General features: G+C 41.0%; 2 protein-coding genes across 4 annotated transcripts in view; one reads left to right on the top strand and one right to left on the bottom strand.

The window, feature by feature from the left end:
- Positions 1 to 6,804, top strand: part of COL17A1 (collagen type XVII alpha 1 chain) — a 51,001-nt gene extending 44,197 nt beyond the window's left edge. Inside the window, exons 44-56 of the mRNA XM_055346341.1 lie at positions 298 to 339; positions 810 to 935; positions 1,461 to 1,598; positions 2,096 to 2,161; positions 2,480 to 2,584; positions 2,873 to 2,962; positions 3,051 to 3,161; positions 3,561 to 3,707; positions 3,935 to 4,294; positions 4,848 to 4,985; positions 5,227 to 5,289; positions 5,445 to 5,525; positions 5,891 to 6,804. Of these exons, the coding sequence (XP_055202316.1) occupies positions 298 to 339; positions 810 to 935; positions 1,461 to 1,598; positions 2,096 to 2,161; positions 2,480 to 2,584; positions 2,873 to 2,962; positions 3,051 to 3,161; positions 3,561 to 3,707; positions 3,935 to 4,294; positions 4,848 to 4,985; positions 5,227 to 5,289; positions 5,445 to 5,525; positions 5,891 to 5,943 (1,520 nt within the window). The 3' untranslated portion in view covers positions 5,944 to 6,804. The remainder of the gene's footprint in view (positions 1 to 297; positions 340 to 809; positions 936 to 1,460; positions 1,599 to 2,095; positions 2,162 to 2,479; positions 2,585 to 2,872; positions 2,963 to 3,050; positions 3,162 to 3,560; positions 3,708 to 3,934; positions 4,295 to 4,847; positions 4,986 to 5,226; positions 5,290 to 5,444; positions 5,526 to 5,890) is intronic.
- Positions 6,805 to 9,228: 2,424 nt separating this feature from the next.
- Positions 9,229 to 27,434, bottom strand: part of SLK (STE20 like kinase) — a 64,285-nt gene continuing 46,079 nt past the window's right edge. Inside the window, exons 13-19 of one of the 3 annotated variants that reach the window (XM_055346331.1) lie at positions 26,829 to 26,921; positions 20,086 to 20,215; positions 19,278 to 19,402; positions 18,160 to 18,348; positions 17,499 to 17,624; positions 16,282 to 16,395; positions 9,229 to 12,910 (exon numbers count right to left, since the gene is read on the bottom strand). In XM_055346331.1, coding sequence (XP_055202306.1) covers positions 12,764 to 12,910; positions 16,282 to 16,395; positions 17,499 to 17,624; positions 18,160 to 18,348; positions 19,278 to 19,402; positions 20,086 to 20,215; positions 26,829 to 26,921 — 924 coding nt within the window. In that variant the 3' untranslated portion in view covers positions 9,229 to 12,763. Of the gene's footprint in view, positions 12,911 to 16,281; positions 16,396 to 17,498; positions 17,625 to 18,159; positions 18,349 to 19,277; positions 19,403 to 20,085; positions 20,216 to 23,509; positions 24,588 to 26,828; positions 26,922 to 27,434 lie in introns of those variants that run through there. The other 2 variants (XM_055346332.1, XM_055346333.1) reach the window with 2 other exon arrangements.

Below are 27,434 nucleotides of genomic sequence, written 5' to 3'. Positions count from 1 at the left end.
TGAGGGGAGCAGCCAGGAAGGCAGTGAGGCATGAAGGCAAGAATGGCTCCCAGAGTCTGAACGGAAGCTAGTGGGTACCTACTGGTGCTAAAGGCTTAGGAGGAAGGAGAGGCTGGAGGGCAAGTGGGATGAGGACGTGAGCACAGCCTCTACCTGAAGGGAGCTGCCGTAGCACCGCAGAAACTGAGACACGTGGGGTAGCTGTTGAGTCACATGCTGATGAACGTGGTTGGGCCTAACCAGGGAAGGGTTCCTGGAGGAGGTGATGCAAACAGGGCTTCTGGTTTTGGATTCCAGGTGATCCTGGGGTCCCTGGCATGCCTGGCAGACTCTCTCAAGGTAAGAGCCAAAGGTGACAAAGTTCTCCCCTAACTCAAGCAAGGATTCCGATTCATTCATCAACCCACCCACCCACCTACCCACGGTTCAGTGATGTGCTAAGCCTGTGCGCTGTCTTTAAGTTGGTAGGGGTGCGAGGGAAGGACTCTGTACAGTACAGGTGGCTAACGATGCCAGATGACACAGAACAGACCTGGGAGCCAGGTGTTCAGAGGTGAGGGAGCCTCTGGGGTGCTGAGCAGATTGCTGAAGGGAGGGTCTGGCCTGGGCAGGCTCGACTCTGTGCCCCTTTCGGACAGTGCTCGCTACAAGCACTCACTCCCTTCTTCCCTTTATGGAGAGACCCTCCTCTTTGCCACTATCTTATTTCTTCCACTAAGAACGACCTTCCCTCCTCAGGCTGTGGAAGCAGTCTCTGGGCCCTTCTTTGACCCTAGGGTGTCAGACTTAGAAAGCTTTCCTTCCTGCAGGGGGGTCATCGTCGAGCACCATGTTCATGCCAGGTCCACCGGGCCCTCCAGGCCCACCAGGGCCTCCGGGCTCCATTAGCAGCTCTGGCCGGGAGATCCAGCAGTACATCTCTGAGTACCTGCAGAGTGAGTGCCTGGGGCCCGAGTGTGTGTGTGTGTGTGTGTGTGTGTGTGTGCGCGCGCTCACTGCTGGAGCATCTCCAGTGCTTTCTGGAGCTCGGCTATTTCAGGAAGCCTCCAGTCCCCTCCTCCTTATGTAAATAAACATGACAGATCCCATTCTTGTACCAGTGCGGGGAGGTGGGGGAGGCTCTGGGAGTGGGTGGGAGCCGGAGGTGTGAGTGGGGCCAGAGGGGTGTGTGTGTGTGTGGCAGGGGGTAGCAGTCTATAGGCCCAGGCCTAGGTCAGAAATCTAACCCTGGAGCCAGGACTGCATGTCCATGCACTCCCCTAACACCCACCTTCTCACGGCTACCACACAGGCTGGTCCTCAGTTTCTCTATCTGCAACCAGGAGTCTGGGCTCCCTGCTGGCCCTGCCTTGGCCCATGACTGTGGTGGGGAAGGCATCTCATCAAGTGCTGCAGGTCATCTCTGTGGGGAGGACATGCCCTCTCGGGGACGGGCTTGACTTTGCCTTCTTTGTTGGCAGGTGACAGTATTAGGTCTTACCTCTCTGGAGTTCAGGGTCCCCCAGGCCCCCCTGGTCCCCCGGGGCCTGTCACCACCATTGCGGGGGAGACTTTCGACTACTCAGAGCTGGCAAGCCGCGTCAGCAGCTACTTACAGAGTAAGCCTCCCCCCACCCCTGTCATGACCCCTTCCTCCCATGGCCACTTTGCAGGCTTCCTCACTTAACGTTGCTGTTCACTTTACCCTTCTGGATGTGAAGTTCAGGTCTGAATTCATGGCTGTCAGGCCACTGGGATTAGCTTCAAGAAGGGGTTGCTCAGATTAGGAAGAGGCCATACCGCAGAGCCACGAGTAATGAGCCTTCTTGCGCTTGACAGATGTGTCCTAAGATGTGGAAAGGCAACAAGGTGGGCAGGATCTTAGCAAGAGTTAGGCTAAAGCATACTCTGGAAAACGGCGTGTCTTACCAAACAAATGCAAAAACAAAACCACCTTCGAGTTTTTTTCATGCGTTCACAACAGCCTCCCAATGCCCTGTTCATTCATTTCCACAAATGGAGCAGCTAGCCGGCCAGGTCCTGGTGGTTCTGCAGCAGTGAGGGTGTTGCTGCCTTAGTCTTGCTAAGCAGGTAACTCGAGGTTCTTTCCCGACAGCCTCAGGGTACAGCATTGGCTCCTCCGTCTCCATCTCTACTGAGGACATTGTGGCTGCGCTGCAGCGTGAGTACCTACGGTGGGCCGGCGGGTGGGAGCCCTGGGGGCTCGGCCTGCCCCTACCCGAGCTGCTGAGGGCTAGTGAGGAGGCCCTCGTCCTCGTTCCCAGTGGCTAGTGAGTCCCTACCGGCTGGAATCTCCAGCACATCTCCCGTCCCTAGCGCCAGGAACTGGGCTAGTGCCTGGTCGGGTACCTGGAAGCTTGCTGACTCCCCCTGTGGACAGAGAACCCGGAACTCAGGGGCAGACCTGGCTGTGGCTGCGTGGTGGCCCGGGAGCCCTGTGGCCTGGGTGGGCCCACGCCAGCGCTTCCTGTCCTTGCAGGAGATGACGTGAGGCAGTATCTGCGTCAGTATGTGATTGGAGATTGGTCTCTCCAGTCTTTGGACTACGCCGAGCTGAGCAGTCGCATTCTCAGCTACATGTCCAGTGAGTGTCCGCCCTCCTGGCCTGCCCACTGCAGGCAGATGGTCAGCAGGGCCCCAGAGGGTGTGGGTGCTGAACTTCCCTGCACTGGCCCCTGATGCTCCCCGCCACGTGGCCCCAGAGGGAGCGCGCTGCTTTCAGAGCCCTTCACATCTGTGGCTCGGAGCAGGTCCCCGAGCCTGGCTGGGGAAGCCAGGAGCGTCTGGGGCACTGTCCTCTATGGGGTTCACACACAATTCGCATACACATGTGCAATCTGAATCTATCACAACCTGGGGTTTTGTTCCTCAGGTTCTGGAATCAGCATTGGGCTGCCTGGCCCCCCAGGACCCCCTGGCCTCCCAGGAACATCCTATGAGGAGCTCCTCTCCTTGCTCCAGGGTAAGGCTGGTCAGGAGCTTGTGGTAAGAGGCAGACGTCCCCTGGCCCAGACCCCCCTCTGACTCTGTGCCCTTCTTTGGTGTCTCAGGGTCTGAATACAGAGGCATCATTGGGCCCCCAGGTCCCCCTGGGCCCCCAGGGATCCCAGGCAACGCGTGGTCCAGCATCAGCGTGGAAGACCTCTCTTCTTACCTGCACAGTAAGGCGCAGGGAGGGCAGCCATGGAGAGTTAAACTATTGGACCAGTCACCCAGTCCTCCTGAAGCACAGACAAGGAACACCTTTGCTTTTGAGGTGCTTTCAGCCATGACAGGAAGACTGGTTGGGAGAGACAGTGCTCCCAAGTACAGCCCTTAGAGGACTCATGAACAGCGTGTGGTCATGTGGCAGGAGGGTGCAGACAAGGGGATATGCTTTGGACTGAGTGAGACCCCAAACTGGGAGTGGGGATGGCAGGTCTAAGCAGTGGCTCCAGGGTGATCCAGAGCTGGGCCCCCAGGATCCCCTCCTCCTCAAGAGGAGTTTCACCCCTGCACACAGCTAGGAATTCTGCTTTCCCAGCGGCGCAATCCCTGACTGTTCTCTGCCTCCCATTCAGCTGCAGGCGTGTCATCCATCCCTGGCCCCCCAGGCCCTCCTGGTCCCCCAGGTCCTCGAGGGCCTCCAGGCGTCTCAGGAGCTCTGGCAACCTACGCAGCGGAAAACAGCGACAGCTTCCGGAGTGAGCTGATCAGCTACCTCACAAGTAGGTGCCCCTCCCCAGACCTTGCTCCTCCCTGCAAGAGGGCAGCTGGGGCTGGAAGGAACCTGGGAGGCCAAATGCCTGAGCCCTACGAGGCAGGAGAGCCGGTTCTTCCTCGCCAGCCCTCCTGCTCCTGCGCGAGTGCCTCGAGACCCTGGGAGAGGCCTCTTAATCCCCTTCCTCTCCACTCCCAGACCTAAGCCCCAACTAATGTGGCCTCCTTCCTGCAGGCCCAGATGTGCGGAGCTTCATCGTGGGCCCACCAGGGCCTCCAGGGCCACAGGGGCCGCCTGGGGACAGCCGCCTAGTGTCCATGGATGGCTCCTACAGCCGGGACAGCAGGTCCTCCTCTCACAGCGCGTCCGTCAGCCGGGGCTCCTCCTACAGCTCTTCCATGGGCATAGGAGGAGCCAGTGGAGGCTCCCTCGGCGAAGCGGGGGCCTTTGGCCTGGACATGGGCCTGGGCCGAGGCTATGGGGGAGCAGCAGAAGGTGGCATGTATGGTGGTGAAGGTGGACCACTTGGGGCTGGCTTTGCCGGAGGTCTGGACTACAACGAGCTGGCCGTTCGGGTGTCTGAGAGTTTGCAGCGTGAGTCGTGACCCTTGGGCCTCGGTGCTGCGGGGAGGTTGGAGGTGGGGGAGCCCGTGAGCAGCTCAAATTATAGGCTCCAGAAACTCACCCTCTCATTTTCGGCATGCCCAGGCTCTGGGACAGCACTTGTAGAATCAGATGGGCAGGGCCTGAAGGCAAGAGGCCCAGACTCCACTCACAACCAGCTTAGTTCAGGAGCGCCAGGCAGGGCGGACCCATACTGCAGGGAACAGGGCTTGTTGGGGTCCTTGGACTTTGCTCCCCTAGCTAACTAGTGGTGTGTCTCAGAAGTCTTCATGACAACCATGGGTTCTGGGGCTGAGGGCAGGCCCTTGGTTAAGAAGTCTTCTCTGCCTGTAGCTCATCAGCACAGCTTTGGCGTCAGCAAGCCTCTAATGACAGGCCGTGGCAGCAGAGGCCTGGGCTAGTCAGTGGTCAGCGGGGCTTCTCCCTTGCTGCCACTTCATCTAGGTTAATGGCATGGGAATTGGCAATCCTGGGGCTCTGTTCTCCTGCTGCCTGTGCCCACACTCCGGTGCTTCCCACATAGGTCAGGGCCTGCTGCAAGGGATGGCCTACACCGTCCAGGGCCCCCCAGGCCAGCCAGGGCCCCAGGGCCCCCCTGGCATCAGTAAGGTCTTCTCTGCCTACAGCAACGTGACTGAGGACCTCATGGACTTTTTCCGAAGTAAGAGCACCTCTGTGATCATTTTCCTGACACCTTGCTGCCCGGTCTCACAGGGGAGAAACCGGACTCCCAAAAAAACTTCCGGTTATTAACACTTGAGAGGCTGAAAAATCTGATAAATTCTGAACTCTGTCTTCTTTGGGTCCTGACTGCCACTCCCTTCCTGTGTTTCTCTGAACAAACCCCTCTACCTCCCAGTTCCAATGATCCCTTGTCTGAGGCCAGTCTTCTCCCCCTGCAGCTTACGGAGCCATTCCAGGGCCCCCTGGGCAGAAAGGAGAGGTGGGCATCCCAGGACCCAAAGGTAAGTGGTGGCAGGGAGACAGTCACCAGGATCCCGTGTAAGCACCGGCTCTTGCCGGGCAGCCACCTCCTTGCCACTGCTGTCTAGGAACCTGTGTGTGGGGCCCCTCCAGCCCCTGAGCTCCCATTTGAGCACAGCTATCTCTGTCCTCCCAGGTGAGAGGGGCCCCGCAGGACCATCAGGTCGGCCTGGGCCACCCGGCCCTCGAGGGCACAAGGGAGAAAAAGGAGACAAAGGTAAGCCTTGGCTGCCAGATTCTGCAGTGCTAGGAGGCTAATACTCCGAGAAGTAGGCAATTCGTTCCAGAGCAAGCCTGAAAATTTAGGGCAAATGCCAAATTACTAAAGGCAGATGCTGCCATCAACATCATTTGCATAACAATGAAATGAACAGCTAGGGAGAAAGGAAAAAGTCTGCCAATGCAAGCAGGAAAAGAGAACCACTCTGTGATCAAAGAGGGTAAACAATTTAAATAAATTGATAGTCTTACAAAAGAGTTCATCTTTCAAGCCCGTTTTGCAGTTGTCACAGTTGCTATATAATTGCCCAAGCTGAAGGCTCACAGGCCACGAGGTATCTAACTTCTTCCTCCTAACTCCAGGTGACCAAGTCTATGCGAGGCGGAGAAAGAGAAGCATCGCCATCAAGCCATGAGCTACCCTTGGAGGAACAGCCCCTGGCATCAGTTCTTGCAATGGCTTATGGCTTCCACGTCAAAATCTCTCCAAAGGGTGGAAGCTGGAGGCTCACTTCCTACTGAGACAGCACAGCCAAACAATCAATAGAACACCTGTCGTAGTCTGGAACAATCGTATATAGATGTGTATCTCTCTATAAAGATGTATCGTCCAGTCAAAGCTACACAGCCTGAAACCACTCCACCAGGTGATAAAGTAGCTGCAGTTCCAGAAAAAGACTGGTTGCTCTGCCAGCTCTGAGCCCCTTGGCTTCCTTAGCTCTTAGTTCTAGATGCAACCCAGGAAGTTAGATAGAAGTTGGCTTAGGAGTCCTTGAGCTTTGCCTAAGAATGAGCCAGAAAAGGGAAGACGGGTATAGGGTGTGTTCTGGTTATCACTGCAAGGCTGTGCTGTTCCTCCCTGTTTGTTCTGCATTCTCTAGTCATAGAAAGGACTTGGCTAAGAAGCAACTCTTGCAAGTGAAAAAATTAAGAAACTCACTTCCCCTGAAGATGGTGACAACAGGGTTTCTAATAGTCATTCTCACCACTTGGTCTATTCCCACTTGCTTAGGAAGTCGGTCTGATTGTAGCTATGGTCTGTTTCTACAGGGCCATGCTAGCATTTAGAAATGTGTTCTGCACTAGACCACAGCAAGGGGCAGAAGAAAGGCAGTGGGGAAGGAGGAGAAATAGGAAATTTGATACTAGGAGATGGCACAGGAGACTGGGCACAGCTGGGCGTTGATGCACTTTTCAGTATCGAAAACATGTACATGGTGTGTTAGATGAAAAGTCATTTCAATTGCAAAATTTCCAATTAAAGTTTTTTTTCTTAATATTATGTTTAGTGTGATCCATCTAACCAAAGTGACAGAAAGAGAATGAAAAAGAGAAAGGGAGGAAGGGGGAGGGGACAAAGTAGGAAAGAGAAGGAGGCAGAAATGGGGAGAAATGCGGCGTTGCAGGAGGTGGGTGGAGACTAGAGGCAGGACAGAAGGAAAGATGAGACAAGGGAACGAAAAAGGAATAAAAATGAAAAAAGTGAAAGATAATGAGCAAGACAGAGAAGAGATAAAATGTGAGAAAGGAATAGATAGTTGTAGGTGAGAAAAGATGGAGACAAAGAGATGAAAGAATGGAAAATCGAGGGATGCCTGGTTGGCTCAGTGGTTGAGCGTCTGCCTTCAGCTCAGGGCGTGATCCTGGCGTTTCGGGATCGGAGTCCCACATCGGGCTCTCTGGAGGAGCCTGCTTCTCCCTCTGTGTCTCTGCCTCTCTCTGTGTGTCTCTCCTGAATAAATAAAATATTTACCAAAAAAAAACCAAAACAAACAACAACAAAAAAAAACGGAAATCGAGACAAGGAATAAGAATGGAAAGGAAGACAAAGAGCAAGAAAGGGAAAGAGGGGGAAAAAGGGAGGGAAAAGCTTGGAGTCAGCCTTAACTATGAACTCTTTATTGCAAATACAAGAAAACAAAACTAGTTGTGTTTGGAACAAAGATTCTGGCATTCTCATTGAATCACTGAGATTTATTTTATTTTATTTTATTTTATTTTATTTTATTTTTGTTTTTTTTATTTATGATAGTCACAGAGAGAGAGAGAGAGAGGCAGAGACACAGGCAGAGGGAGAAGCAGGCTCCATGCACCGGGAGCCCGACGTGGGATTCGATCCCGGGTCTCCAGGATCGCGCCCTGGGCCAAAGGCAGGCGCCAAACCGCTGCGCCACCCAGGGATCCCCTGAATCACTGAGATTTTAAAGGCAGACCCTGATCTGCAACTACTAGTTCATCCCGGACAAAGCATCTGAAGGTTTTCCCTGAACATAAATTATTTGAAATAAACACATATGCAACAGATGAGCAACATGATTATTTGCAATTAATGCAGTGATTTATCCTGGAACAAAGGAATTATGATTGCAGGGCATGCATAACAATGAATGGAAGACCAAAACTCCTAAAAGGAAAAATGCACAAATATGAAACGCCCAGTAGATCACAGTAAATGCATAGTAAAATCACTCCACTTCAGAGAAAGTTACAACTGACCAAACTGTGAAATGTTATAAGCTGTGACTCTCCACCGCTGGATGGGATTAAAATAAATCTACTTCTCTATCTCTACTTTTTAAAAGCCTAGTCAGTTTGCTTTCCATGTGGTCTCTCCTGAGTACCTCACATATTATCCTGGGAAAAAAAATACCATTTATAAAGTTCTGTATTGAACAACTGCTAGTGACAACCCAGTGAGGCACCAAACATTCCGTGTGGTCTGCTGCCCTCCTTTAGCACATCCTGACAGCTACCTGCTCTGAATTGTCGTGGGAATTCTAAAAAATGAGTACGTAAGGCTTTCAGAATTTCAGACTTTTCACTATGTAATAAAAATTCTTGTATATAATGAACAATTACATCACACCTTTTTGTTTAACTTAAAGGCTGAATAAAATTCTTTTTGTAGTAGTAGCTTCAAGGGCTCAAGTATTAGATTCCCTCTAACGGTTCTTACTTTTATTAATCAGGCTTGATCACAGTGTTTCTTAGTTACTACACTTACCCTTCTAAGCTGTCTGGAGTCTTCAGAGAGTCCTATGTGCAACTGAAATAGGGTAAAAGTCCAAACCTGCTACCTTCTCTGGACAGAACCAGAAAGGAGATGGGCAGACATGAGATACATCCTCAGCTGGATGGCAATGGATCTGAGCCTCTTGTTTCACTTATTTAAAAAAAAAAAAAAAAAAAAAAGGTCAAGAATGAGCTCAATAGTGTGTGATGCTCCTGGATTAGAAAAGGACACACTATACCTCCCTCCAGCCAAGCTGAACACTTGCCAAATGATGCTGCCTAGTGTGTACTGAATCTTGCATGAACATACTAATGACAAAAAGAAGTTATTTTTAGCAGAAGTGAGATCATATGGTTAGTGAAATGTTTGGTGAGAAAAACCATCCATCCCAAGGGAAGAAAAATTAAAAATATGTATATATACATATGTTGATGGAACTATTTTAAGCCCCACCCAAAGGAGGGGTTTGTATAGTGAAAGAGACCCCTCTCCATGTTACCAGGAAAAACCATATTCTTGCGTGTGGTGATGTGTCAGGTAGGAATACAGGCAAGTCTGAAAGGGTCCAAAGGCCTGGAGGACCACAAGGCTTAAAAATCAAACTGGGACCAAAAAAAAATGCTGCAAAATATTCTCATGAAAGACAACCCAGTATCAAAGATTCTTAATAAAAGACTGCTTCTCGGAGTCAATTAAGAAATAACTTTATTTTTCATTTATCAATCCCATGATTGAAAAAGACAGGTTGCTCCCAAATAGACAAGAGGCATAATCGGAAACAAAATTCTTCCTGAAAATTTAGCTCATGAAGTTATTACACTGCAAAAATCAGCAAAGAATTACCAAAAGCTGCAGCCAACATTTAAAACTGGTGTAACATTCTACTCAAGCTTAGCAGAAATTTCAAAGCCATATCAAAACCATGTCAGCCACAGACTAGCAACAATAGAGGCATTAACTGTTGTGCCTTCAATTAAAGCATTTAAAATATCCCATTTCCTATAAAAGATCATCTCCCCAAAAAGAAGTAATTTATTTCATCGGAAGACTCTCAGAACTGGCAAGTAACTCTCCTCTTCCACTCCAGTTCTAAGCTTTCCTTTAATTAACAATATCTAGAGCTCATCTTGGACAGAATTTGGCTTCTCAGAAGAGTCTTTGTCATTTAAGCACAGTGTGGAATGGGAGTAAGTGTGTAGTTACCAGGGAACTAATGGAGTACAAAAGACAGTCACTTCTGAACTCGCTGATGCTCAAGAAATCAGAGAGCCTCCATTAAAGAGGGTCTCATATGCCTGAGAGCTTTGTGCTTGAGGAAACACTACTTAGAGGTAGCTCTGGTTTATATTTAATTACAATTTGCTGTATCCTGTCACAGGAAAGTTCTAATATTTTCAACAAAGTATAAGCACTCTCAATTTCCTCTTTACCCCCGCCCCCCATAGCTTTCCCACTGAAAAGGGTAAGAAAAAGCTTAATTGTGACTCCATAAAGAATAGCAGCTAATTCAGCAATTCACACCCAACTCCAGACAGGACATGGAAAGGCAACCTGGTGCAACCAGCTCTGTGAGCTAGGCCTGCAGAAGTGCAGTGTGGTGTGTTCACAGCACGCAGGGAGAAGAGGGAGGCTGTCATTAGGGCGCACATGGAGAATTTCTTTTATGTGTTTCATAGCACATTCTGCCGCCACAGCAACAAAACAACCAAATCAGGGACGGATCTGATTGTACTCTTTCAGGAAGTCTGGGCCCGTCCTCAACTCCCCACCTACACTTCATGCAAGAATAAACAATCACTATTAAAAAAAAAAAAAGATCACTATTATCTATTTGAATATAGGGCCTAACAAGAAGTAAGCAGGGATGGGCAAAAACAGCATATTCTATGACAAAACACTTCTTGAAAAGATTTATGTTAACTTTAAGCATTAAAATGAATGTTTCACCTCTACACATGTATCACTTTGCAGTCCCACACCCACATGAATATGGTCATATTTGAAAGAGAACTCCAGCATGAACACTGAATCCAAAGGGCAGTTTTAAGGTTTTATAAGATTTGCTAATAAACTTACCGGAGAGTCAACCATTTCTACTCTGAGCCTCTTTTCTTTATTCAATACTCTCATGTCAAGTTGAAAGGAATAAAAAGAAATATTCAGACCAAATTAATTATGTGTCACAAACTATTTAAGACACAGGATCATCCTTTAAAAGATAATGAAAAAGTGTACACTACCTGAAACATTAATTTTTTTTTATAAAGCCAATAAACAAAATTTTAAAGGGAAGAATGGTATGAGAACCTTCCTCCTCTCTCCCTCTGCAAATAAACCATTAAATACATTGGGTAACATTATACTGTCATTTTTATCATAACAATATAAACAATTTCCATCATCACCCTGAATATTACTTTTATAAAGATATATACTTTAAAAGGCTTTCAAAACATTTTTCAACCCAGCATTTGAGAATAAAGCATTAAGAGTTTTGTATACAGTAACACATTCAATGTGATAAGTGTATGAATTTACAACCATACTTTATATATATATATATATATGTATATATATTTATATAAAAAACAAACTTGGCCAGAAGTTAAGGCTAACTACAAAGTTGTCCAAGAAATTATGCTTGTCAAAACAATTACAAAATTAAAATCACACATGCATTTTCCAGATCTAAATCACTGACAAAATAAGGTTCAGCATTCAAAGTTTTCAAATTAACTGCAAGAAAGTGCTACAGATATTTACATTTTCTTAATACGAATCAGTGTTCCCACAAATTACACTTAAATTTTTCACCAGCCTCAAATGTAATGTAACTAAAAACGGAAACGTCTACAATTTGGTACCTAGTACTCTCAAAAGAGAATAGGTTGAAAATAGCAAACAGCAAGCATCATTTACAAATGGGCCCTTTGGGCACCGAAGTACATTGCATAATACTGTTTGACCTGGCATGGGCTTGGAATTCTGAGCCACAAGAGGGACCAAGAGTGAACATTTCATTAGTAATTACATTTATCAGCAACCATGTGATAAAGGTTTCAGGCTTTTCCCAATCAAATCGAGTAAATAATTTAAACATGGAACTAAATAAAACCAAAATACAAATGACTTTCTCTCAACAACAGTCATTTCTAACATTGCCTACTTTATGTTTTTAAAAGTATTCTGAACAAATGCCTCTTTTAAGATTAATTTCAGATAATACATTTATAAATATAACTCAGAGCCTGCAGGCCTTAGGCAGAGTTTTCAACGAACATAATGTGCTAGGATGGGAGAGGTCACTTAACCAGCTCACAGATTATTTTAGACAACAAACTGAGACCCTAAATCTGTACTTCTTTTAATTTGGTGAGTATTATATATTTCCAATTTCAAGATCTAAAAGCTACTTCTTCTTAATCTTTCGAACTTTGCACAACATATATTTTAGGATGAAAATTTCTATCAAACGGTAATAGGAGCAATATTTTAAAAACAATAATAATGCTTAATGCTAAGGATATTTGTCCCTGTTGAATCAAAAAAGGAAATTCTACTTTAGACTCAATTGAAACTTAGTGTTTTAGGCACTATTTTAATAAAACTAGCACCCTTAATTATTAGCTCATGACTAAACAGGTAATTATTTTAGACAAATTACTGAAATAATGTTTCTTTTTTAAAAGTGTCTATTGCTATTGAAAGACAAAATAGATTTACTTAATTAATAGGATATTTTGAGCAACTCATAGGGTTCTTATGAGAGCTGATTCACCAAAAGAAAACTATTCCAACTCTCTACAGCAGAGTTGCATCTACAGAATTTAGGCAGCACTGAGAAGTTAGGTCAGGTAAAAAGATAGCCACTAATACTCAATGGCCTAACAGCTTTTTTAAAAAAATAACTTCAAACATTGTATTTAACAGTTTTTCAGGTAACAGTGTCTAAAGAACACAATTTTTAAGATTAATATACAAAATCACCTTAGGGAATTACTGCAAGATGCCACTTTGCCAACATGGCCCAGCATCTGTCTTGGGTCCTTTCCCTTCATCTTTGCTAAACAAACTAACAAAATAAACAAACAAACAAAAAACACCTAGAAGGTGAGGCAGGTGATTGTCTTCATAAGCTCTCTGATATAGATTGTGGCAGAAGATGAAGAGAACAGAATGACATATTTAAAAAGCCAAACCCAACCACAGAATGCTTCCTATTGTTACGACCCAGTGGAATGCAAGCTAGGAATAGGATAGAACTTGGAAATCCGGCTTTGTGTTGATGGGTTAAGGCATTCAGACTCCCCAGTCATTTTAAAGAACACCTCCTGTTCCTGCAGTTTTCTGGCAAACTCTTCTTCCAATGTCTGAGAAAGGAAAGGAAAAAGAAATTATGTGCTGGTATTAACATACAGAATTTAATCTGACAGCCAAAAATAAAACTATTTGCTTAAAACACTCTCTCTGTGTTATCCTAAGGAAGACCAGAGTGCACAACAGTTACAACAGGTTGTGCACAGCTCTAGACTGAAGACTTCAGCTCAGCCATATATATGACTTGGGTCAATTACTTAACTTCTTTCTATTACAGAACCATTTCGTTCTTCTGTTGTAAAATAGGGAGAGTATCACCTACCTCACTGGGTTGCTATGTGACGATTAAACATGATCATGATGTCCTTAACACATACTAGGCACTCAACAGATGGCAATTATTGACTATTACCTGTCTCTCACACATGGTACTTCCAATTTTGTTTATTTTTATTTTTATTTTTGATGTGCATGTCTTTTCTTCCACAAAGGACTGTAAGTTGTTTGAAGGTAAGCCCTAAACTAGATTCATCTTCACATCCCCACAATACACAGCATATATATAGTAAGTGCTTGATAAATACCTGAGGTATCAAAGATTTTGTGGACAAGAGATTCAGGGATAAGTGCCGCTGCAGAGGCACAAAGCTTAGCAGAAGATGGAAAGATATAGGAAGGTTTCTCAGAAGAAGTGAAACATGAGCTCAGTCTTGAAGTTAAGATAAGAATTTGATAGACAGGATGTAGAAGGCATGCCAGACAGAGGGTGCTAAAGCAATGCACACAGGCAGGAAACCATGAACTTAGTATGAGTAATGGTGATTATACCCAATACTGGAATATGAACAGGGAACAAAGTGGCCTGTGGGAGATGATACTAGAAAGTTTGGCTGTGGCCAACGTACATATAGCACTATGATGGCCATAACGTCAAAGTGAGACATTGCTATTTTATTCTGATAGAATTAAAAATTTATCATCACCATAAGCTAGTATCAGAGATATTCTTAAATATAAATACTATGGTGAATGGCAGACAAGCAGGAAGAAAGGAAAAGGAATTTGAGATCAGAAGGCCCATTAAGGACATTACTGAACATTTTTAAGCAGTAGAATGATAGTAGAATGATGTGAAAGAGAATTATTATAAAAAGAGAGTTAAAATTATTTGTCATCTCACTGACATGAGATGTGATGGAAATACAAGACAATTCAGGTTGCTAGATTGTATGTCAACTAGGAGGACAGAGATGTTGAGAAGCACACTGTTGATGGGAGGGACCGCACGGGGTGGGGGCAGTGAGGTGGGCAGGGAACAACAAAGGGCAGTGGTGACACGGATGAACCTGCTAAGTTCAGTCTGATCTCCACCAAGCTTACAATCTTTAGTCAACATTCAAAAGGTATGTACTAATCATTACAATATACCAGGAACTGTTCTAGAAGATGAAATATACCAGTAAACCACGAGGTAACGCTCCTGCGTTCAAGGAGCATGCATTCTTGTGGGAGAAGATGGATAATAAACAAATGAGTCTGGTGATGAAGAATGTTATAAAGGAAGACAAAGATGAGGGAACAGGGAATGTCTGAAGTGGGCATGGAGGCTATTTTATATAGTCACCAGAAAAAGAAACCTTTGTGAGATGATATTGGAAAAGAGGCTGAATGAAATAAGAAGGAATGGACCACCCAGGTGGAAAATGTGTGCTTAGAGCATGAACCAATAATAACAAAACAATAAATAATAGCAACAGCAACCATTCATCAAACCCTGACTACAGCTCAGGTATTAGGAAGCGCCATACACACACATCACTCCTTTTAACTGTCTTAACAACCCAAATTAGGTAGGTAGTGTCATCTTTGTTCTATAAATGAGTAAAACTGGGCTTAGGAATGTTAAGTGACAAAATTAAATGTTAGCACTGAGATCTGTAGGACTTCAGAATTTGTGCTCTATACAACCCCTACTATATAAGTTCTGGGACTGTCCTTAAATATGCAGCAGATAAGCCATGACAAGATAGAGGATCATCAAGGCTGTAAACTTGTGAGATATCTACATTCCAGGTGACTGGAAGATAAAAAGTGATAAAGAGCACAGAGAAAGAAGAGAAGTCATAAAAGTCAGATGAGAAGACAATTTTAAGAAACAAGATTTCTAATGACAACAGATAATAAATAGCATAGGCTATTAGCAACTCACTTATGACCACTGGGGAGTATGAGATGAAAATTAGATTGCAAAGAGTTAAAAAAACTGGAAAAAGGCCTTTCTGTACCTTTTGAATTCCAATCCACATGAATGTATTATCTATCCAAAAATTTAACAAGAAATAAAATTTAAATTAAAAAGCCACACTAACAACTGACTTGTCATTTCACTTCTTCCGGAAACATCTAGCACACAGTAGCTGCCAAATACAGATTTTCTTGACTAACTGGATAAATGAAGAAAGAACAGTTGAAAGGTACAGCAGGAAGGAAGGCCAAGAAAAATAAAGGTTTAAGTTTGAGAGCTAGCAAAGGGAGAAAATCACAAAGCTATAGAAAAAAAAATGAGCTGCAATGGTTGACCAATTGGACCAGGCCAGTAGGAAATCAAAAAGGAAGGAGGTATAAAAAAGGCTGATAGCTGGATGGGGAGAGGAGGCCTTGCCTATTTTACTAGATTGTGAATTTACTATCATACTGGGGCCCTATAATCTGGCTTCAGTCAACTTGTCCAGGCTAAGCTGTCACCACTTCCTTCCTTCTCTCCCTCCTTAATGCCTACACACAGGCACACTCCCTCAGTGCCCCAATGACAGGGAGCTATTTACAATTTCTATACACATCATTTTCATCCATTCTCTTCTCTGTATTTACATTGCCCATCACACCCCAACCTGTCTGAATGCCTAGCAAGCTCTTACTCATCCTGAAGTCTCACTTGCTTATAAGGCATCTCCTCTGTAAAGCCTCCTTAACTTCCCAGGCAGACTGAAGCAGTCCTTGGCTTTGGTCTTAACACTGTCTCCTGTTCTTACCTCCTTCAAAGCAATGATCCTATTGAACTGTAATTGCTTGTTACTACATTCTGAACCTTTGGGGAACAGATTTTGTCTCTATCTCTGTATCTCCTATCTCTGACACTGTATCTGACACACATTAGATAAACAGCCAATAACTGAGTGGATAAATGGATGAACACAAACATATTTTATCTAAAGCTTTTAAAATTACCTTTTTCCAGGGACGCCTGGGTGGCTCAGTGGTTTGGCGCCTGCCTTTAGCCCAGGGTGTGATCCCGGAGTCCCGGGATCGAGTCCCACATCGGGCTCCCTGCATGAAGCCTGCTTCTGCATCTGCCTGTGTCTCTGCCTCTCTCTCTGTGTGTGTTTCTCATGAATAAATAAATAAAATCTTTTAAAAAAATTACCTTTTTCCTAGGTCTCAATTTCTCTCTCCATTCCTTTAATTCTTGGCTGTGTTCCTCATCTAACTCCTTCAGTTTCTGAGTCTCATGCTCAACCAACAGGTGGCATTTTTCATTCTGAAAATAAAGTTTGAATTAAAAAATTTCAGATTAACTAAGCAATTTTTCACAAATGTAATTATCTTCCAAAATAATAAAGTATTCATTAACATCAAACTATTACTGAGGTTCCAGACTCTCCTCTGAAAACCAAGAAGGGCTAAAAACTATGAAATGAGTCATACCTTCATTTCTGCAAGTTTAAAAGCTTAGATTGTTACTTACCATATGAAAAGAACTTAAACAGAATTAGTTTGATACTGTTTTTCCTTTCTAAGAAAGTTTGCTCATAAAATTGATACTTCTAAGTGCACCTTATATGGATTTTACCCACTGGTACCAGAATGTGGGATTAGGACTATCCCACTCTAGGGACACCTGGGTGGCTCAGGGGTTGAGAGTTTGCCTTCTGCCCAGGGCGTGATCCCAGGGTCCTGGGATTGAGTCCCACATCGGGCTTCCTGCCTGGAGCCTGCTTCTCCCTCTGCCTATGTCTATGCCTCTCTTTCTCTCTTGTGTCTCTCATGAGTAAATAAATAAAATCTTAAAAAAAAAAAAAAAAGGACTATTCTACTCTAGTAAATTAACCAAATATGTAAAATATCCTTTATGTATGCACTATTCCGAAATTTTGAACATTTTAGGCTATATATACCAGACGGGCTGCATACTCCAGGTAAGGCCCCAAAACAGTCTCCCTAATCTTTCTTAGGAGAAAAATTCCTATTGCTTTTTTCAAACACTTAGGAGAAAATGAACTATTTCTCCCTAAATGAGATTTTAAATTCAGAATCTGATAACAATACCACCCTCATTTTGAAAACTGTTCATTTTCTTTGTGAAATAGACTAAAAATACTCAATACTGCTTTTGAAAGACTCAACTTTTTAGGTTATAATTTAGCCTCATATTTATATTAATCATGGTTATATAAAAGCTAAATAAGTGACTATGAGACTAACCTGATCTTTGTTTGGGTCTATACAAAAAACAAAACCTCTCAATTCCAACATTTTCATGAGTAAAGTTCAGTTTATTTTGCTTAGCTACTGTTTTCTCCAAGCTAGCCATTTGTGCTGCCCTGCTCCCACCAGCTCTGTTTTCATGCTCCTGTATCTGACCTGCAGCTGATGCAGCTCTCGGACATTGGCTTCACACTGCAACTGAAGATCCCGCATCTGATTTTCATGTTTTTGATGCTGAGCCATTCTTTCATTTTTCTGCCTCTTTTCTTCCTGAGAAGCAAACTATATAAATAAGGAAAAGAAAGTACAGTTAACAAACAGTGTAATTTCGGCATCTTCCAAAGGAATACTTAAATAAGTTAACAAGACTTAAAGTACAATAAATTAAAGCTCCAAGTAATAATATATTGTGACTTGAGCTGGTTTCTACATTACGGATTTGGTGAGAGGGGGTACTTTGGATTAAAACCTTTAGTGACCTCAGTTCATTTGTATGTGGGACCTAACAACTACAGAGGCAAAGTGAAACTGTATGTTTAACTTCAAAAGTTGTCACCTAATTCCCAGGGCTGGTCTTAGGACCAGTCTAGCCCGAGACCTCATATGTGGGTCATGGGGCAGAGGAATGTGCCCTCTTTGGCCACCAACATAGGAACACTAAGCTGGTATATGCCACATATCTAGCCCCAGCCCATAAAGCCAAAGAAAACATCAACAAGCCCAAGGCGGCTCAGAATGTTTACAACACAATTACATGACACTTCTAAAGGACATTCACATTTTTTTTAACCTTAAAGAGAGTAATTGGCTTATTTACCTGTTTAATTTTGTCACGGTCCTGATCTGGTGTGGCCGTTGAGTTAATTCTCAAGCTTTTCTTAAACATGGCCATTCGAGTCTTGGCTTCACTGCGCTGAATCTTAGGCAGTCTTGCTCTTTCTTGAGTCTGTCTGTTTTTCAATTCCTCAATAAGTCGTTGATTGTAACGCTGCATTTGTTCTGTTTCCTAAGAACATATCAAACAGAATCCAGTGATGTAAATATAATTTATTTTTTTTAAGATTTTATTTTTTTATTCATGAGAGACATACAGAGAGAGGCAGAGACATAGGCAGAAGGAGAAGCAGGCTCTATGCAAGGAGCCCCATGGGGGACTCGATCCCAGGACTGCAAGATCATGCCCTAAGCCAAAGGCAGATGCTCAACCGCTGAGCCACCCAGGTGTCCCCAGATATAATTTAATACTCAGTACCCACATGTATGCTCAAACATGCCATTTTGTTGTTCTCAAAATTATTCTTTCCCCTGTCACATCATCAACCAGCAAACTTTTAGTAAAAATATAATTTATAATAAAAATAAAGCTATTAGTAATAAGAATCTTTTTTTTTTTAAGATTTATCTATCTATACTGAAGAGAGAAAGAGAGCACAAGCGGGAGGGGCAGAGGGAGAGGGAGAGAGAATCTCAAGCAGACTCCATGCTTAGCACAGGAGCCTGACATGGAGTTTGACCCCTCAACCCCAAGATCACAACGACCTGAGCAGAAACTGAGTCAGGTGCCTACCCAACTGTGCCACCCAGGTGCCCCTAAATAAGAGTCTTATATTGAAATTCTTTTACTAAGTCAGGGAGTCCACATTTTTAAGATACTTGAACCATAAATGGAGCCACAACAGCTACCTTTGACAGGATGAATATTGTAATGTAGAAGAGAACTTAAAGCACTGTATTAGTCACCTTCCGCAAAATTCGTACAAAGAAGTTTGCAATCATGATCAAGATACAATTACTAGAAACTTCACCAAGTAAGTTTTAGGATTTTAAAAAAAAAGGAAATCTAAAATTCATTCTCTAAGAAACAGAAGTTTCAGAAATGAATAACTCTTTAAACTTTAAATGAACAAAAATTAAACCAATTTTCCTTTCATTAACCTTCTCATGTCGCTTAAGTAGCTGATGTCTTTGCATGAAATACTGATCTTTAAGTTGCTGTTTGAGCAGCTGGTGTTTTTCTTGTAAGTGTCGTTCTTCAAGTTCCCAAATTGCAGCTTCTCGAGCTAGAAGAAAAAAGCAATTTTCAAAATGTCACTTTGTTCTTTTCACTAGTGTACTTTGGTCTTCTTTTTAATATTTACATAAAAGTGTTCCATATACACTAACTTATACACATACAAAAACTGTGAACAATAGATGAAGTATTACCAACATACATGTATCAATCACCACTTACCATTCTGTTCTACTCTCCTAAAAACAGAGAATCCCCCACCCTCAACACCAAAATTCCTTTTAATCATAAAGAATAAAATCTTAGCTTTTGTTAGGGGAAATAAGTGCTTAGAATCCCATTCTATCATGTAGCCCTTAAGTATACCAACAATTATAAGGCATGGTGAGTATACCAAAACTATTCAGGTAAAATTCTAGCATCAGCTGGACAAAAAGATGTGTTTAAGGATTAGGTTTACTGCTTACTTCTACTGTCATAAAGGCATTCATCCAATGGCTTATAGTATTTCTTAATTTTATAAAGAATTTTTAAGATTTTAAATTCTTAAAATTTAACATAAAGTTTTTCCTCTTATTAACTTCATCTTTCTCTCTACCACTCTAGCAAAGGAGAGTATTCAAATAATTTCCAATCATTTGATATTATGGATATTAGATATATCCATATATCTCAACAATGTTCTTCAGACATCATTTAATACACACACATATGCTGCATAATTTCATATACCTCTCATGAGTTGCTGTTTGTTATTCAGGCACTCTCTTTCAATATTGGCTAGCTCTGCCTTCTGCTGTTGGATGATCTTTTTCAGAGCGCCATCTAATTCTTGTTGCTGCTTCTGAACAAATTCCTGTTCCTAACAGACACAGTTAAACCATCAGTTAATAAGCATCTACTGAGTAAAACATTCATTTATCTATATGACGATATATATTAGTAGTTAGCAAGATTTCTAAGCCAAGTTTCTAAAATTAATTGGATTTAAAAATCACCAATTACATAGCATATACAATATAAATGTATTAGTCACTCAATTCAAGCCTAGGAAAAAAGTACTAGAGTACATAATATTCTAAACTCACTATTAAACACACGCGAAAGAAGTCTATAACCCAATCATAATTAAAATGCCCTATTACACAAACATCTTTAGGAAAATAATAAAACTAGTGCTTCTAAAGCTTTTTGTTACACTATGGTGTGGATAAAACAAGAGTAAACAAGAAATGCCTCTTAGGAAAAAAGAGAAGAAAGAGCAAATAAGTAAAACTCATATCAGAATTTTAAATATCTCTATTTTTCCAAGAAATACAGAGTTAGGAAAAAACACCATGGTTTCACTAACGAAAGATAGTTTCTATTATCTATGGCATGTACCTAAATATAACAATAATTTGTGGACTTAATGAGAAATAGTACATTGCTAGAGAAATGTGAAGTAAGAATAGTAAAGTGAGTTACATTTTATAAATATACATACAAAATTCCTTATTTTTTTAAAAAGATTTTTATTTATTTATTCATGAGAGAGAGAGAGAGAGAGAGGCGCAGAGACACAGGCAGAGGGAGAAGCAGGCTCCATGCAGGGAGCCCGATGCGGGACTTGATCCCGGGACTCCAGGATCACACCCTGGGCCAAAGGCAGGCGCCAAACTGCTGAGCCAAACAGGGATCTCCCAAAATTCCTTATAATCAGAGAATTCTACCAACATGTTTCAGATTCACTCATTCAACAATTATTTATCAAGTACACACTATTTGCCCAAATGCCAGATTTATGCTTTAAAAAGAAAAAAAAAAAACCTTCAATAACTGTATAAGAAAAGGAAACGTTGAAGTGACTTCTGGTCTTTATGCTAGATCACACATTTACAGAAGGAAAGGAACATTTTCCAAATTGAAGAAATACAAGTTTTGCCAGTAAATGTTCGGCTCTCCATCCCTCTCTTGGCAGATACAGCAGTCTGTGATTAGCAAAAGGGACATTCTGATCAATTTGAGTGTGGATTTAGAAATTTAGGATTAAAGTGGCACTCTACCTATAATGCCTCCTCTTGCACATCCTAGAGAAGATAAATCTCCAAGATCCATTCTGGATCCATTCTTTATGCCTTGGATAGAGTCTGACAGGATCTGGATCACTACCAGCCTGGTCTTCAATGCACAGAAAGTGAGTCTAGTCTAGATGTCTTCCTCAGGGTGCTTGCCTTACTACTATATCTCTGGAGGTGACAATTAGGTCTTACCATTCATGATGTCCTGTTAAAGTAATCTGGAGTTATAAATACTGCTGCCTCATCTGTATAATAATTTGTATGTTAGCATAAATACAAATACACACTAACAGAAAGACTAAAGAATTGTCTCTATAAAATACAACTGGGAACTTGACTACAGTCACTTTGTAACTTTATCACAGAAAAAAAAATCCCACAATGAATATTTAATTTCAACTATCTAGAATAAGGTCTTTTGAGTTTTAAAGAAATGCAAAATCTCCATGCCTATCTTAAGCAATTATAACAAAGAAAGTTGTTTAAGCTTTACATTTTCCTACAGTAATTATCACTTATAATAAAAATTGTTTCTCTAATTTCATTGTAAAATTTCTATAAGCAAACTTATATAATAAACAATATAATCAAAGGGTTTTCTTCTGTTCAACATTTGTACCATTAATCACTTATAAGACTTAAAAAATATGTATGTAGTCAGAAACAATGGGCCCAAATTATCTACTGTAAATATAAATATTACACTTAGACTCAAATCAAATACAAAAGTACAAGATGGGTGTGAATCAATATGTGAAAATTAAAAAGGGTAATATAACCCAGTGCCACTAAAAATGTGAATGCAACTACTTGTCAATTCTTGGTTTATTATTATATTTATGTCTAGATTAAGCAAGATAAGAGTTCAGTTCAAAGAAAACCTTTACTAAGTACTTAGTAAATGTAGGGCACTGTACTAGTTATGAGGTTACTAAAATTTTAAAGAAACAGTATTGCCTTCAAGGACCTTCCACTCTTGTGGTTCCAAATTGGTTTTGTCTGTCATATAGAGAGTTGTGGGCTCCTTCCCTTAGTATTACATTTTCAAAAGTAAACCACAGAAAACCAAAAGCTGGAATACAGGATCTAGAAACCATGCCAGACAATGAACGGACAGAAAGAACTAAAGAGTGTGTCCCAAGCAACTAATACATAAGGGGAAAAGAATAGCTAAGACTATTATAAAGGAGGAGACAGAACTAGCATTGTGCTGCTCCAGAAGGTGAAATGAGGACAGGTAAGAGTCAAGGTAAGCTATGTATGCAAGTGCTTTTGACAATGAGAGTTAGCAGACACCAGTTGTCTTGCAGAGCCACAGACTTAAATAATTAAGCAGAGTCTGGATAATTACATAGTCAAGAATACTGTGCAAATAATTTTCTTCCTCTCTCTTTCCTCTCTTCCTTCACTTACTCATTTAAGTAATCTACACCCAATGTGGGGCTCAAACTCATGACCCCATGATCAAGAGTTGCAAGCTCTTCTAACTGAACCAGCCAGGCACCTCAAATAATTTTATATATTAAGGCTAAAAATTAACTGAAAGATCCAGGTCCCTTATATACTAATTCATATATTTTATTACCTCAAAAGAAATGAACTTTTAGTATTACTGAGTTTTCATTAAATTTCCTAACTACAAAAGCCAAGTACAATACATTCACATTGGAATTTGTAATTAGATATTATACCCTTAGGACCTAAAGGAATAGTGATCTTACATTCCAAAAAGATTGAACAAATTACATTTACCCTAAAAAAAAATGGAGGGATCCCTGGGTGGCGCAGCGGTTTGGCACCTGCCTTTGGCCCAGGGCGCGATCCTGGAGACCCAGGATCGAATCCCACATCGGGCTCCCGGTGCATGGAGCCTGCTTCTCCCTCTGCCTATGTCTCTGCCTCTCTCTCTCTCTCTCTCTGTGTAACTATCATAAATAAATAAAAATTTTTTTATAAATGGATTTAATCACTAAAAGTAACAATTTTAAATGAACACATAAGCTGAAATGAGCACCCTTTCAAAGTACAAGTTTAAATGCTAAGAAATTTTATCATATTAATCAGATAACTATAAACATTAAAAATATAGCTTTGGGTTCTAGAAATCTATAGGAAAAGGTTATGATATATTGGGCTCTTAGTATAGAATTTGATTCTAACTCAAAAGAAAAGCTAAGAATGGTAATGATCAGAAAAGTGATCGTAATTCATAATTTCTCCCTCTCATTAAAAAAAAAATTAGTGTTTTGCTTACTCTTTAGAAAACTATAGAGCTCAGCAGCTGCCAATAAAAAAAAAAGTCTGATTTTAGGAGAGGGGAAAGGAGGGGTTGAAATCAAGCTGTATTCTATCTACTCCAGTTGTATATATCAAACATCACAAACAAAAATTACAGAGTTAAATGGGCTAGTCACTTCCCTATAGAAACTGTGAGAAAGAATACAGCCTGGAATTCCAGACTTAATTTAAAACTACAGCAAGGAGAACAGTAACTCACTATTCATTACGGACAATTTGAATAGTGAAAACTAGAGTTAAATGGAACTACAATCATCACTTTTAATATGGCTTTTCTGACCATATCCATAATTAAAACGTTTATATAAACATATGCAATCAAAATTTCACTTCACACAAAGATAAAAATCTAATCACAGCATTCAATTTCTCACATGTGCAAAGCTTTTAAAATACTACTGGGAAGGTATTTCTTGAAAAAGATGAAAATCTCAAAATTGTAGTGAGGGTAAACACAAAAAGAACACTATTACAAGTGTTCTAATTCCAGTTCTACCATTAATGTCTTTTCTGACTTTAAGTAGATCACTTAGTCTTCTGCACTTCAATTTCCGTATCTGTAAAACGGATACACTCCATCCCTATATTAGGGAGGTGGCAGTGAGAATCAAATGTGAAAATTCTTTGAAGAATACTACATAAAGTTCACTTCAGGTTATTATTATTATTGTCATTACTGATATCATTATCTATCAATCTTCTAGATTTTAACAAATGGAGTGAAAAATGAAATGGCACATGTGAGCTGAAGAAAAAGCAGGTAAAACAAGCGAAGGCATCCTCCCATAGACATGTGGGACTTACATCCTGCAACTGGGCGTTGAAGACCGCACAAGATGACAACTGAAAAGACTGAATCATGACCTGAGCAACACCCTGTGGATTAAAATACAATGCACCTCCCCGGTGAGAATATATCTGATGACTTTTTGTAAATGGAAAGAATGATTATACAAAATGCTGAGTTTCAGGAGGCTTGGAACAAGTCACCTAACAGAGAGGTCTCCTTCTCATCTGTAAAAGGAAGGTTTTAAACTACATCAGTGGTTTCCGAACTCTAGTTTATGTTGTTTTTAAACCAGTCAAACCCTCTCTCAAAAAATTTACCATAAACTGTATGAAACAGATGAAAAGTAGTGCTGGGAAATGGAAGCAGGGAACCAGAGCACCACAGTCCTCCCTTTTCGAAGGATTCTCAAAGTGCTTCTTCCAAACTCAAGAGCTCCTGGGAGTACAGTTTAAAAACCACTGAACTAGATGATTAAATACATTCAGGCTCCATGACTATGAAACTATTACACACAGATTCTCAAAAAGTTTAAAATAAACTCTATAAAGTTACTGTTTTAGCTTCATGAAAAAAGCAGTAGCAAAAGAGAAACGTTTTTACATTTGTTAGATTACTAAATTCTTCGTTAAATTTATAGAAAGAAATTTACTATTGCTTTCAACTTTAGTTGAAAATAGAAAAAAAAAATAGAAAAAAAAAGAAAAAAATAGAGCTTAGCCCCCAAAATCTTATGAAAAATCACCAACAATGTTTAATTAAAGTACAGGATCATCTAACTTCTTTAACACTAAATTCTTATCTTGTTTGAAATCCAAATTATCCAAAATTAGACGTGTGGCAAGCAAGGACTTCCTCTTCACCTACTAACAATATGATCCACAACCACGGGACTAAGCTGATAAGAGTTTAGACTAGACACAGAAATAACAGCTTAAACATGAAAGGCAGTACAGTGTGGTGGTTCACATGTGCTTTCATTTGTAGAACATGTCCTCCCCTGTAGAACAGAGGCAGTAAGAGTAACTACCTCATATGTTGTGAAGTTAAATGAGTTCATGCAGGTAAAGCACTTAGAACAGTGCTTGACACATAGTAAGTGCTGTGTTTGCTATTATCACTCTAACTAGTAATCACCCATTAGGCCAAGACAAAATTCTTCACTGGTTCACACCAAAAAAGTTAAATAAAAAAAAAAAGGTACTAAATTTATTTAAATAGGCTAGTTTTGTTAAAATTTTAAATTCCAAAATATTTTCCTTATTTTTCATGGTGTTAAAAATACTCCCTCCTTTAAAATGATGGTGATAAGTAAACAGCAATTTTAAATGTCCTTCTGAAAATAAAATAAAACATTCTTCTGGACAAATAGAAAAATTTTAGATGTCATTTCATCTGTCATGGTCCCCACTGCTTTTTGTTTCTTCTCTGTTTTTCCATGGGTCTGTAAAAGTTTGGGAACCACTTTTTAAATCACATAAAACCACATTAAAATGATAACTGAAAGCAATCCACTAACATATAATCCATGTCTCTTCTTCTGACATATGTAACTACAAATTGAGTTCACTTCTCTCTGCTTCCAGACTGAGTGCAAACTTAAATAAAAGAAAAACTATTCCTCATATAAATGATCTTGTAGAGTTATATGAGATAATTCTAGAAAAATCTGTTTAAAATACTATCTTGTCTGATTTTTAAAGAATTCACCCATCTTAATAGGTTCAGTCTTATAACCTAGAATCAAGTATATACAGACAGTATTTTTTTTAACTGCTCGATTTTGAATCAAAAAGAAAAACATACTTAAAATCTACTTTTAAGGTACTTATGTTGTTGAGTTTAATAGTAATAAACATTTGATCTACCATATAACATTACCATTTACTGTTGTTCTTCTAACTTCCAATTTTATAAAAATAATGGCCTTTTAAATAGGCATTCTTTTCATGCACAATGCCTATATATACTCATCTTTTGTATTTTGTCAAAAAGTGTTCTATCAAACACTGACATCACTGCTCAAAAATATAAGTTCCATCATGATTATATAATAAGAATACAGTGGATTATACATTAACATACTTGTTTATTTCATCTGGAGTCAGCTTTCCAAACATTCCACTCAATTTTTTTTGTATTAGCAACTTAAATGTCACCATTAGTGTGATTTCAGTTCTACAAAAAGAATGCCCTGGGAACCTCTGTAAGTGCAGAAGTCAACATCATATAATAGGTACAGTAGGAGTTTGCCCTTTCAACCATGGTTTACTAAGCTGCAAGAATAATGCTGCCGTCTGTTTTTAGTAGCTTTAAGCTGCTGCTGTTACCTGAGCATGCTGGCTTTGTGCAAGCTCCTCTTTCCTGCGTTTCATGAGCTCTTTTCTCAGCTCTTTGGGTGCTTTCTCCACTTCATTTATAACCTACAGTGTATAAGCATGCAGGAGGTGGGGAAATAATACTTTCTCCACAGCAAGCATTTATGTGAGCAGACAAGCTACAAGTCAAAGATTAAAGCTGTTAAAAAAAAGTTCCTTTCAACATGCAATATACAGGTGTTAGTTTGGTGAAAAAGAATGAAAGGATAGAACATGCTTAATCTCAGTGCAGAAAGGGACATCATACCATGTAAAGGTTAATCAGGTGCTTAATTATCCCTACATATTATCCTCTAAAGATCCATAGACAATCAGCAAAGGATTACTAGCAGCACTGATTCTGAACTCAAAATGATAAATTCAACTGACCCTCTTAAAAGATCAAACTGTATCTATTGACATTGTTTGAAATGCTGAAAATAAGGAAGGTTCATGCCATTTATACAAGTGCAAAATTTCATAATTGGCTTGATAAAACCAAATAAATAATTCTAAATTAAATTCATTTAATGAGACCAAAAAACAAAAACAAAAACAAAAGGAGAAATAAATGGACAC

The sequence above is a fragment of the Nyctereutes procyonoides genome, unplaced genomic scaffold (assembly GCF_905146905.1).
Source record: "Nyctereutes procyonoides isolate TBG_1078 unplaced genomic scaffold, NYPRO_anot_genome, whole genome shotgun sequence".
NCBI classification, from domain to species: domain Eukaryota; kingdom Metazoa; phylum Chordata; class Mammalia; order Carnivora; family Canidae; genus Nyctereutes; species Nyctereutes procyonoides.
The sequence above is the reverse complement of the archived record's forward strand: the minus strand, read 5'-3'. Positions and strand labels throughout refer to the sequence as shown.